The sequence below is a fragment of the Bos mutus genome, chromosome 5 (genome assembly GCF_027580195.1).
Source record: "Bos mutus isolate GX-2022 chromosome 5, NWIPB_WYAK_1.1, whole genome shotgun sequence".
NCBI classification, from domain to species: domain Eukaryota; kingdom Metazoa; phylum Chordata; class Mammalia; order Artiodactyla; family Bovidae; genus Bos; species Bos mutus.
This window is the reverse complement of record NC_091621.1, coordinates 36,863,703-36,877,449: the sequence shown is the minus strand read 5'-3', so window position 1 is coordinate 36,877,449 and position 13,747 is coordinate 36,863,703. Positions and strand designations below refer to the sequence as shown.

Sequence of the window (13,747 nt, the reverse complement as noted above, 5' to 3'; positions counted from 1 at the left end):
AATATTTGTTGGATGAATAAATGAGTGAGTGGTGAATGAATATAACAAATCCCTTTGAAATGTATATGCCATTTGAATCAGCAATTTTATTTGTAATAACTGTGCAGGTTTGCAAAGAAACATGTACTGAAATATTTTTTATTAAGAGTGAAAAGCTGGAAACCATAATTGGAAATTGGATATTAAATAGATCATGGCACAGCTATACTATGAAATACCATGGTTTTATTAAAGAGGATGTGACTTTATTGATTTGGAAAGATGTTCACAGTGTGATTAAAAGACAAAGACTACAAAAGATACACACAAAAATATTAATATTGGTCATCTCTTGCCAGCAAGACCATTAGAGATCTTAATTTTCTTTGTGTTTTATGTATCTTCCGAATTTTTGTATAATTATAAACAATTGTTTTATATCATAAAAGTTGTATACATATATAGAATCAGGTTTTCAAATCTTTCACAAGTAACCATATTCTCAGCTTGGAGTCTATGAATGGACCTCGTGGGACTGTGAACCCTTTGTAAAATCTGTAAGCCAAATTTTTGACACACTTGCATGTGTACATTTTTGATCATCAAAGGAGTCCATATTTCCCAGTTGATCTTCCTCAGCCTTGCAACAGTGTGTTCCTGAGTTCATTCTCAATAAAGTGGGGAAGACTCATCTTTTTTGAGTTTGCTCCTTCTTTGAACCCTTTCTCTCCAGGATTTCACCAATTTCCACTGGCTTGGTCTCACTCACAACTAAGTGAATGGAGGTTTTGAGAGGGCCCAGCATTCAGTCATTACCCCTTATCCAGCAACCATTCAACTCCTTGATTTTTATAGACACCTGTGCTGTGAACTGAGTACCCACTTATTATCAGTGCTTTATCATATCTATTCTTTCTCTATCCTTGTATAAGACCTTTCTCAAAGTGATTCTTTCAAAATACACATGATGCCACAAAATTCTCCTCCCCTCCAGAATTATAGCTCAAAGTGTTGTTCCCTAGCATTTTTTTTTGTGTCATGCTCCTCTCATCATTAGTAGTAACAAATTACCCCCATTTCATGCATGGCCATTTTCTCTTTTATTTTATTGTAAACTCAGTTCTGTGGGGTATTAATATGGTGAGGTTTTTATTCAAGCCATCATGTTTGATGCCAGGGCTTCAATCATGAATCAATTCCATTTGCTACAGCACTTTCCCTGGTGATATAATTTTGGCTTCTAGCTATATTATTCATGAAGTAGCTTTGTTACCCTCACGGATCTAGCTACATTGCTCTTCTTGCAGCAGGACTTTTATAGTAGTAGTATTTTTAGTTTTGAAATGGCTAAACTTAATTTTCAGCTAATAATGTGTTTATTATTGAGACTCTTCAAGCCTCAGTGTTATTTGGCCTTATTCATTGGCATATTCTCAGTGTCCATAGTAAATATTTGCTGAAATAAATGAATGAATAAATCTTAGTTTAAAAACTATCTTCCCTTTGTGTTTCAATATAAGGAAGGTCTTTATTTTATAAAAATGAAATGATTGGCCTTAGGAAGTGATGAATTATTGATTACTGGGTCAATTCAAACAAATTGAATGACCCAAATGGGAATATCATAGATGAAATTCAGATACCTTTATTTGGCTAGATTCTCATCAAAATTTTCTATCCGATATTCATATTTAAGTTAACTTCAGCCCTGAAAATTTGCTGATGTTTAGATAACATGCATAAATATGTCATAGGAAATATAAATCATAATCATGACATATATGGAGTGCTTTTTCAGAAACTAAGTTAAATACTTATACCTTATTTCATTTTCAAAATGACCATATAAAACCACAACTCTTATGACCCCTGTTTGATAGGGAAGGAAACTGAGGGTTGGAGATTTTTTACTTGTCCAATTGTGAACTATGGAGACAGGATTTAGACTCTGAAGTCTTTGCTGGATTATACTGCCTTGAGGATGACCAAACACCATTAAAAACTAACAAAAATAGCATCAACATGATTCTAATGAAGGATGTCAAAAGGTACACATTTTACTCCCAACTTCCATTTCACTCAGTACTTGAGGGAATCATTGGGAGAGGTGAGGTGAAACCGCCTTTTTCATTCTGATAAATGAACACAGCTGCCTAATTTAAAATAATTTTGGCTCTACCACTGGACTTCATGTATCATTTTTACTGGTTATACTATTTAAGTTAAATTTAGATGATGTTGTTGGTTGGTCTCTAAGTTGCGTCCCACTATTTTGCAACCCAGTTGACTGAAGCCCACTGGCCTCCTCTCTCCATGGGATTTTACAGGCAAGAATACTGGAGTAGGTTGCCATTTCCTACTCCAGGGGATCTTCCTAACACAGGGATCGAACACACATCTCCTGCTTTGCAGGCAGATTCTTTACCACTGAGCCACTGGGGAAGTCCTTAGAGGCCCCCATAATACCAGTACTGTCAACTCAGTTTCTATGAGAGTGGATTCATCTTCTGTTTTTTATCTGCAACTTATACCTTCTGATTTCTGCATTTTTTTCAACTAAAAATTGTATGCTTTCAAGCTGAATTTTATGTTAGAGAATTTTGTCTCAATAAAAATATTTTTAAAATGTATTCAAATTGCTTGCTATTTACAGAATTGGTTATAAAAGGCTAGACTTTATAAATGATGCCTAATTGGGGCTATTGATAGATAATAAAAATAGTTATCATTCATTGAGTTCTTTGTTTTTGATGCCACACTTGATATGGATTATGCCACTGAATTTTACAGATGAGGGAACCGAGGTGGTGAGTGGTCAGGTCATGGGTAGTAGTGAGAGGTGGATCTGGGTTTTCAGTTCCAAATCCTGTGCACATCAGTCCTTTGCAATTGTACCATTCATGAACCACACTAATAATATAGTTGACACTAGAAGTGCTTGTGGCTTTTCTTCAGGTAACTAATTTACAACTGAGTTGTAGCTTAATGTATTGAGATGATCTGATCATTTTTCTATTTAGGTGTTAATTTAAGGCGGCAAAAAAATTCTCATTTCATGTTGTGTGTAACCTCTTTGTCAGTTGAGACATGACCTTATTTTTATCCTTTGATCTTGAGTTATGAAGGAGATTCTTAAAATGAATGATGTCCTGCCACTGTTGCCTATTTCTCCATAGCCTAATCTTAGTTTATATTTCTGCCATTGCAAAGGATATTTGATTAACAAGGACATAAATTATTGTAAAGGGTGAACTTTATTTCTGATTTTAGTTACCTCTCCAAATTATGAATGACAAATCAGGGAGACATGGTATGTTGAAATGTGACAAATTATCTTCTTAGAATTTAAAATGTGATTTTAATGTAAGGTACTAAATGCTCATTAAATGTAAGAGGGAAAATAAAGCACAATACAAAGAAAGTTAAATATCATACATAATTCTAGCACTCAGTTGCTATTAAAAATGTTAATACATTTTATTCCAATTATGTATTTTCCCCATGCCACAGTTATAATGTACTAGTAGAAGTTCTTGCTTGTAAGGTGAGTTTTGAGGTGGTGGGTAGGGAGGGCAGTTTACAGAACTGATGGGAAGCTGAGGTGCCAGAATTTGGAGCAGGCAATAAGCAAAGGTGCCCTGGCAGGCCAGCAAACAGGAAGCAAGGTGCAGTGACCTTAATGTAGCAACTGGGATGCTGTGTCCCACTACAGTGCAGGAGTCTCTCCTCCCTCTCTTCCTTGCTGTGCTTCATCCAGACTCCCACTCCCAAGGAAGAGTGTCAGATTGCTAGGATGTGTCATAGGATTGTCCCTGGCTGTACCACAGGGAGGAAGAGGGAGGATTTGACCTTTACTTTTTTTTAAATTGATTTAATTGGAGGCTAATTACTTTTTGAAATGAAAAACATAACCAATGTGTTTTGTGTGTGCTGAGTAGTGTTCTGGGTGATTTCTTAAACTGACTCATCCCAGTCCTCATGGAAATCCTTTGAGACAAGTGCAGTTAGTATCCTTGTTTTCTAGCTGAGTAACTAGATGAGGCACAGAGAGATGGAATAGCTTACTGTTGCCAGGAGGGCTACCAGGACGTGAACTGGAGGTCAGGCTTTAGGATTTGCGTGTTTAACCACACTGATCTGCTGAGGTAGTGGGAGTTGGGAGTAGGGCTTCCCACTTAGATGCCGCCGAATGGAGGACAGGTGCAGTTTTGCAAATTAATAATATTTATTAAATACTCACCACATGCCAGACACACTTCTGTTTCATATCATTTTTCATATATTTTTATCTTCACTATATTTTTGTGTGTGTATTACATATCTATTTCATTAAAAACTTGAGTGTATGATGCAGATAAAAATGTAAGTTTTGGTAAAATATTTAATTTCTTAAGGGTTGTTCTTGTTTGTGGAGCATAGTGTCAGCCTCTGCTATTAAGGATAATTTTAGTGCCTCAAGTTTAGGAATTCAATACAGGTGCCAGTAGTTTCTAGAGGAGGAGACCAGACCAACAGCAGTGGTAGAGTTCTTGCCTCTATGTGTAAAAGAACAGAAGGTATATAACAACAGGGCCATGTGTTTGCTGATGTTATTTTCTTTTAAAATGCAAACACCTACCTATCATTATAGAATTCACTAGTCGAGTTGATTAAATAATGAATACTTGTTTCCAAATAACAAGATAGAAAGGACTCTCTGGTTTCTTCTGTACCAAAAACCAAACAAGTTGGTGTTTTATTTATCTTTAATAATTTCTACACATATTTTATATACTTGAATACTTAATTTTTTATCTTAACATAGAATTTTACTATATATGTGTGTAAGAAAGTATTACATTACAGAAGAAGGAGAAACTTCAGGGTTATAAAAATATTTGAGAGATTCTTCACATCCTTTCCCCCCAGTTGTACTCCCCTGAGGTAACTACTGTTAACATTTTGACATGTATCTTCCTTGATTTTTTTTTTCCCTCCATATACACACAGTTTTGTCAAGCTAAATGAGATCCTATAGAGCTTTTATTAATATAATTAATAATTAACTATGGCCTTGTTCATGTCAGAATTTCGTTCTTTCAGAGGGTGGTATAATGTTCCAGAACATGGATGGATTCCCCTATGAGTGTATGTTGTGGTTGCTCAGTCATCCAGTCATGTCCGACTCTTTGCAACCGATGGATAGTTGGTATTTTATCGGGTTTTTAGTGACAGTGACAGGATTCTCACTTTTTTTCTTCTCTACTCTCACCAGTCTTTGGTTTCCTTTGCTAGTTCTTCCTCAAAATGTTAATGTGTCATTCAGTTCAGTACAGTTCAGTCGCTCAGTCGTGTCTGACTCTTTGCGACCCCATGAACCGCAGCATGCCAGGCCTCCCTGTCCATCACCAACTCCTGGAGTTTACTCATACTCATGTCCATCCACCGACATCCACCGACTGATGCCATCCAGCCATCTCATCCTCTGTCGTCCCCTTCTCCTCATTCACCTATTATAATTCCCTAGGTAATCCCAGTGCCTTCATGGCTTTCAATATAGTTTATATGTCTATGACTCCCAATTCCTGTCTCCATATGAACCTGTCTTCATCTCAGACTTGTGGATCTAGCTGTCCTCCCTGCATGTCCTCTTGAATGTCCATTAGGCACTTTAAACATAACATGCATGTGTTTAAAAGTTGATTCAGTTATCCTGTTCTTAATTTGAGAATGCCTTGATTTCTTTTTATTTCTGAAAGATAATTTTGTTGGGTATATAATTCTAGGCTAATAGTTTTTTCTTTCTTCACATGAATAATACTTTGCCACTTCCTTCTGGCTTTCATTGTTTATTTTAGGGAATTCATGACCATTCTAATTTTTTTTTCTATACATAATTGTCAATTTTTTTTCTCACTACTTTCGATGTTTTTTTCTTTATGTTTAGTTTTCAGAAGTTTAGTTACGATCAGTATTTTTTTGAGTTTATCTTGTTTGGGGTTTGCACAGGTTCTTGAATCTGTGAGTTTATATCTCTTACCAAATGTGGAGAGTTTTCAGCCATCATTTCTTCAAGTACTTTTCAATTTCACCTTCTTTCTCCTCTTCTATGAACTCCAATTATAAAAATGTTAGAGCTTTTGTTTTAGTCTCCCAGGTCTCTGAGACTGTTCTTTCTTTTTAGTCTATTTTCTCTCTACTGTTCAGATTGGATAATTTTTGTTCTATCTTCTAATTACCTGATTCTTTTTTGATCCCCTCCATTTTTGCTGTTTAGTCCATCTCTTGAGCTTTTTATTTCTGTTATTGTATTTTTTCAGTTTTAAAATTTTCTTGGTTCTTCTTTTTTTGGTGCTTCTATTTCTTTGCTGAGGCTTCTTCTTCTTCTTTTTTCATTTGTTTCAAGTGTATTGAAATGTTTGTAGTTGCTCTTTTTTTTATCAATGCTTATTTAAAATCTTTGTCAATTATTTTAACATCTCTATCATCTTGTGGTGTTGATATCTATTGATTGTCTTTTTTCATTATATTTGAGATCTTTCTGAATCTTGGTATGACATTGATTTTTGATTGAAGCCTGGATATTTCTGTATCATATTTCCAAACTTGGATTGAAACCTGGTTATTTTTGTATAATGTTCTGAGACTTGGATCTCATTTAAGCTCCATATTTTATCAGGTTTTCTCTGACACTGCTCTGGCAGAGGCTGAGTGGGTGTCATCTTGTTACTTCCAGGTGGAATTAGAAATCCAGGTTCCCTACTTGCCTTCAGTTGACAGTTGAGGCAGTACTTTTATTATTTCTGGATGGGAAAGCGGAATCTCCACCTCTCCCCAGGGTCTCTACCAGACACAGTGGTAAGGATGCTGTCATTACTGCTGGGTGATGATGAAAATTCTGACTCCCACTAGGCCTCCTCTGAGAGGGCAGTATGCTTTGTTACTAGGGATGGAACATGGTCTCCACTGATGCCATGGTTCATCTCATTAACCTTGGCTGATAGGGTTTAAATTCTTGGCTCTCTCTCCTTGGCTTTTGCTGACACCACTCTGGCAGAGGTGTTGCTCACATGATTCCTACCTCAAAAGACTGGAAATCTATCACTTAGCCTTTGCTGACATGTTTAGGGATAGAGTCATAGCTTTTCCTGTGATGCTTGGCTGGAATAGAGTGGTTGTTCTCTAAAAATGTTTCTCTTTACGGGCTTCTCCTTTTTTTGGTATTTTAGCTAACACAAGTAGGCTTTTGGGAGGAATTGTTTTGTCCACATCCATTGCTATTTTCAAGTTACTGATTTCTTCAGTTCCAAGACTGAGATATATGAGGCAAAAAGAATACCCAGAACACTGACCACTCTTTTGTTACTTGGGCCCTGAGTTCCCTAATTTTTTTTTTTCCATCTCTCAGATTCTCCTTATTGCGTGTTTTATGATATACTGTTTAGTTGTACTTACTGGGAAGAATAGGAAAAGTATGTCTATCCCATCTTTCTGGAGACAGTAGTCATGTCCATCTTTTTTGAACTTTGTTTTCAGTGGGCCCCATGTAATTCTTCTCTGTGCAGGTACCTGGAACTGGAAAGCAGTGGCCATCGGAATGAAGTCAGACTTCACTACCGCTCCAGCAGCCACCACCCTCACACAGAAGTGTTTCCTTACATTTTGGCTGATGATAAGTGGCACAAGCTCTCCTTAGCCATCAGTGCCTCCCACTTGATTTTACATATCGACTGTAATAAGTAAGTGAAGTGTTCTCAGTTCAGGAAACAGAAGAGTCTAAGAAGTAACAGTTAATGCATATCACTTATCTGATGTTTTTTTTATTGTAGAATATATGAAAGAGTTGTGGAAAAGCCTTCCACAGACTTGCCCCTGGGCACTTCATTTTGGCTGGGACAGAGAAATAATGCACATGGATATTTTAAGGTATATTTTGACTAATATAAAATGTAAATACAAATGCTTTCTAATGAGCTTCTAATGAGTTTTGCTTTTTATGGTGTAAGCAAAATAAATAGATTTATGTAGTGTTTTTCCTACTGGTGTCTATTTCTGTTTTATTTTTTTAACACTGATGTTTTATTTAGCTGGTCAACTCTATTCTCTTTTATTTTTTTTTTCTTAATGAATTTGAGCTTTAGATATGACAGAGGTGATTAGTCTCTCAAGGCTCAATCAGGGCAGTTAACGTATTCTTGAAATTAGGCATTCAAAATAATAAAAATCTAAAATGTTAATATACAAATAAACTCTCCACTTTTGAAATATAACCTTTGATGATGCTTTCATAAGGGTGTTAATAATAGAGGTTTAAAACTTTTCAATATTCATTACTCATAATCTCCTTGTACTTCTGAAAATGAGAAAGGAATACATATAATAATATATGCACAAATCTGTCAAGGCTAGAAAGCAGTTATAATTGATATCTTTTTCTTATTGTCTATTTAGAGATATACTCTGTAGAACTGCATCACAGGATCTAATGGACATCCCATTTAACTCTGTATTTTAAGGATGAGGAAATAAGGTCCAGAAAATTGCTTGACTACCAGCTCATAGCTTATTTTCCTCCAGTGATTCTGACACTACCTATCATACAAAAGTTAATTTTTAGAAGGTGATAAGTGATGTGTTTAACTTATGGATTTCTGGTTAGAGAAGGTACAAGTAGCTTGAAAGTTGTGTTCTAAGAAAGATTTGTAAACCTTGAAAGGTGTTTTATTTACTTTATTAAAGAATATATATATATTTTTTTGCTGACAACACAAGAGACTTTACTGAGAAGAGGTGACCTGGCAGAGAGCATGAGTGTAAGGGAATCCAGGAGAAGTGCTGTGCCACATGGCTCACAGTTTTGGGTTTTATGGTGAAGGGATTAGTTTCTTGGTTGTCTCTGGCCAATCATTCTGACTCAGGGTCTTTCCTGGTGGCACATGCGTTACTCAACCAAGGTGGATTCCAGTGAGGAGGTGGGACCTGTGGTGTCTCCTTTTGACCTTTCCTGACTTCTATGGTAGTCCAGTATTAAGAACCCATCTTCCAGTGCAGGGGGTATAGGGTTCCATCCCTGGTCATGGAACTGAGATCCCATGCTCTGTAGGGCAACTAAGCCCGAGCACCCCAACTAGAGAGAAGCCCATATGCAGCAACCAAGACCTGAAGCAGCGAAGTAAATAAATAATTTTTTAAAATGTGTTTTTAAAACTTAATTAGACTGTTATCTGGTAACCAGGTGCTTTGACTATGTTATTTCATTGAACCTTAGTCTTGTTGCAGGGCCTTTTAAAAAAAATCTCTTTTACACATGCATAAACCTGTTCAGAGAGGTTAAGTAACTTGTCCAAAGTCAGTCATGGGGATTTGATCCTGTGTTTGCAAATCTTGAAAAATCAGTGCTCTTCCCACGTGGTGTGCTAGGTCACTCAGTCATGTCCGACTCTTTGCAACCCTCTGGACTGTGTGTGGCCCACCAGCCTCCTCTGTCCAAGGGATTCTCCAGGCAAGAATACTGGAGTCGGTTGCCATTTCCTTCTCCACTTTTTCCACATATAAAGGATAGCAAATTTGTGCTCCAGGTATCAAGTTTCTCTTCTGTTTAATCATGGCAGTCTTTCTCCTGGAGCCCGATGTGGCCTCAGAAACCTTCTCACACATCAGTTATGTGTACTTCTCTAGAGTTGGGCATGGCACCAACCATAGAACTGTACATGGAAGCCTTGCTTTCATTTTGATGCTTTCAGATGATAGGAGATTGTTATGTACAGGTTGCTTCTCTAATCCAAACCCCAAACAAACAACAGATACAGCAATTGCCATGCAGTATACTTAAATACTGACATTCTTTTTGTACCACGCTATTAATCTGATTAAATATGTAGAAGATATATAGGCCAGGATTTGACTGGTAAATCTTTGTAGGTACATCAAAATTGTCTTAATAACATATTGGTACTCTGGTCTTGGTCACCTCTGTCTTTAAACATTCTGTTTGCATTTTTCAAAGGGAGAAAGTGAAATATTAATTAAAATATATAAAGATGATGAAGGAAGAAAATGGAGTGATGAATGAAAGGGACATATAGAGTATCTGATGAGGTCTCTACCTTTTGGCTATTGCTTTGAGAGTCTTGTGAACCGGAAGCTAATTATATCTTAATGAGGAAGGATGAATGTAAATTTCACATATAAACATGTGATGTGAACTTCTGTGTAAAATATGTCATTTCAAGTTGGCATTTTAAAAAATTTCATGCTAAACTTTCTGTATTCCCAAAGACTCATTACTCAGTCTTGCTGTAGCTGTTTAATAAATGTCTTATCCTTTTTAAATTGAAGAATTCACTTTAAAAGATCTAACTGAGAAATGAGAAATACTCAAATAAGCATTGTTCTTATGACTTAGTTTTTCTCTTTTCTTCTTGATGATTGTAGTTAACTTAAAATTGGTATCAGTTTTACTGTTGCTGAAACCTGAAGTGATTTTCAGGTTGATTTTTAAAGGTCATTTTCAAGTATTTCTTCAGGCTAACTAAAAATAGCTTCCCCAAATACATGACTATTGCCTCTTAATTATATCTTGACATTTAATCTTAAGGGTTTAAAAATATTATCAATAAGAAAGTGCATGGGTAATCATCTATTTTGCCTGATGTTTTTCTTTCCCTTTGGTTTGAAGTCAAAGCCATGTATTCAAAATATTTTTTTCAGGGACTTGGGTGAGTCTGTCCTATAATGTTTCCCTTCATGAACTTGACTATTGAACATAATTTGGGTAGATGAAAGTAATACATCTTTTTAAAAATTTTTCACACACAGGGTATAATGCAAGATGTGCAATTACTTGTCATGCCCCAAGGATTTATTGCTCAGTGCCCAGATCTTAATCGCAGTAAGTCCATTAGTTCTCTCACTATGTAATGAAAAGTGTGCTTCTTGCTTAATTTTGTCCAAAATGTCAGTTTGCAATTGGAGTTCTCATGTATTAGTTGTCAGCATAGACTTAACCAGATTGAACTCCTTATAAATATAACTTGACTGATGCTGTGTTTGTGATTCTAGCCTGTCCAACGTGCAATGACTTTCACGGACTCGTGCAGAAAATCATGGAACTGCAGGACATTTTAGCCAAAACATCAGCCAAGGTAAAAGCTCCTTAGAAATAGAGTGTGGGGGAGTGTAGCTCAGAAATCCTTGAGGTTTCCTACAGTTTCTTTTATAACCACAGTTGTTCACCTTTGAGATTTTTCTTATCCCCTACTGTGTACTTGAACTGAATCAAAATCCCTGCTCAAGGAAGGGGCTTATAAATATTCAAACCCAAGCCATCTGTATAACAAATGACTCAGTAAATCAAGAATGAGGCAGATTACTTGGTTTTTACACTGCTTACTACAATAGGATTTATTGTTTAATTTAGTTTTTATTATTATTTAGGGTTTTTTTTGCAAGGAAGGAGACAAGAGGATATTGTAAAGAATATGGACCCTAGAATTATGTCAGGGAAATGGTCACACAAAAGCTTTCTACCATTGTGTTACCATTGTAGGATCATTGGCTGTCTTAACCATGTGTCAAATTTACCTGTAGTTTCACCAGGCTGTTGTCATGTTGCATAGCAAATACCGATGACCTAAAAGTTATGTTGCATATGGATGATTTGTTTCTGACAAATGTAATGTCTAAAATTTATGTTTGCACTTGAGCAAACATAGCCATGAAATTAAACATTTTTAAAAATGGAAAATGTTTCTCTGTATTGTGTATGATGCGATTTTGACTTAGACTTCTTTTCTGTTTTATCATAAATCATACAGCATACTTTTCTCTGCTTCCCCCCACACACAAAGTGAAGTGAAAGTCACTCAGTTGTATTCAACTTTTTGCGACCCCATGGACTCTACAGTCCAGGGCAGAATACTGCAGTGGGCTCCCTTTCCCTTCTCCAGGGGATCTTCCCAACCCAGGGATTGAACCCAGGTCTCCCGCATTGCAGGAGGATTCTTTACCAGTTGAGCCACAAGGGAACCCCCACCCCTACCCCCCTGCCACACTCACAAAGGCAGGAGGCAAATTTACTACCAGAAGAGGAGAAAAATCCTTTCTTTTAAATTAAAGGCTTAAGTCATTTGCAACAGCATGGGTGAACCTAGAGATTATCATACTAAGCAGAGTAAATCAGAAAGAGAAAGACAAATACCATATGATTTCACTTGTATGTGGAACCTAAAATATGACAGAAATGAACTTATGTATGAAACAGAAAAAGACTCACAGAAATTGAGAACAGACTTGTGGTTGCCAAGGCAGAGGTGGGTGAGGGAGGCATGGATTGGGAATTTGGGATTAGCAGATGCAAACTATTATATAATATACAGAATGGATAAACAATAAGGTCCTACTGTATGGCGCAGGGAACTATATTCAATATCTTGTCATAAACCATAATGGAAACAAATATGAAAAAACAAATTAAAGCCTTAAGTATATCTGTAATAGATGATGAGCATAGCCATCATTACTGCTATTCACCTAAAAAGCAGTCAGATGCCTGTTGGAGTGTTTTGCCTTTCTGTGTCGCTGGAATGCTGAACAATACAAACCTCTTCCTTTGTACTGCAGCTGTCTCGAGCCGAGCAGCGAATGAATAGACTGGACCAGTGCTACTGTGAAAGGACTTGCACTATGAAGGGAACCACCTACCGAGAATTCGAGTCGTGGACAGACGGCTGCAAGAACTGCACATGCCTGGTATGGCTTCTGCCGGAGTTCAGACTAATAGAACTCAGATGCCCCTACTCTTTAAAAATGTATTAAACCAATGTCATCATGAAAATTTCAAGACCCATTTCTTCAAAACACAACACTGAAGTGCCAGCAAACCCAGTCAAATCTGAAGAACCGTGTATTGCATTATTAAAGACACTTCCTAGCTTATAAAGATTATTGTGTTTTAAGAATGCCATAAAGTTTTAAGTTTATTGTCCACATGTGAAGGTAATGATTTAAATTGGGTCAGTAAAAGGATTCCCAGAGGATTCTATCCTGGTATCCTTAACTTTACCAGGGATTTCCCCCTCATGTTTTTATTAACACATTTTGATAAAGCTAAATGAAATGCAACAGGAAATACTGTGACCAGATTTGGCTGTATAAATAAAGTTATTTAGCTTTAAAAATTTACCAATACAGTGGAGTATAAACTGTAGAGTTTAAATAAATATGATTTCTCTAATTGTTCACTAATTAGGTAGAATGGTTAGAAAGTTTAGTTACTCAGTCATGTCCGACTCTTTGCGACCCCATGGACTATAGCCTACCAGGCTCGTCCATCCATGGGACTTTCCAGGCAAGAGTACTGGAGTGCATTGCCATCCTTCTCCAGAGGATCTTCCTGACCCAGGGATCGAACCTGGGTCTCCCGCATTGTAGGCAGACGCTTTACCGTCTGAGCCACCAGGGAAGTCCCAAGGTAGAAGGTAGAATGGTTGGTGTATTATTATTTCAAACATATAAGTTTATTTTCAAAGAAAAGTTCAAAATGAGTTTGGTTTTGAACTTTAAACTCCACCTGAATTATTTGTGAAAACTGGTTGGCTATAAAGAGGTCAGAAGTCAACATTTTTTCCCAAGTTCATCTAGTTTACTCGAACGTGGAACATCATGATGTTAAGACGGTCAAAGTTAATGGTGAAATAACGGTCCATGTGCGTGTGTGTGCAGGCTTTGTCCGATTTCTATTTAGAAACATATTCCTACCAAAATTACATTTCACAAATATAATAAAACC

At 36.6% G+C, this 13,747-nt stretch overlaps 1 protein-coding gene across 2 annotated transcripts in view; it reads left to right on the top strand.

Moving 5' to 3' along the window:
* The window catches only part of NELL2 (neural EGFL like 2), a 460,840-nt gene that overhangs the window by 159,903 nt on the left and 287,190 nt on the right, over positions 1–13,747 (top strand). For both annotated transcript variants that reach the window (XM_070369964.1, XM_070369963.1), the window contains exons 5-9: positions 7,524–7,697; positions 7,788–7,884; positions 10,777–10,849; positions 11,020–11,102; positions 12,580–12,708. In XM_070369964.1, the coding sequence (XP_070226065.1) occupies positions 7,524–7,697; positions 7,788–7,884; positions 10,777–10,849; positions 11,020–11,102; positions 12,580–12,708 (556 nt within the window). The remainder of the gene's footprint in view (positions 1–7,523; positions 7,698–7,787; positions 7,885–10,776; positions 10,850–11,019; positions 11,103–12,579; positions 12,709–13,747) is intronic.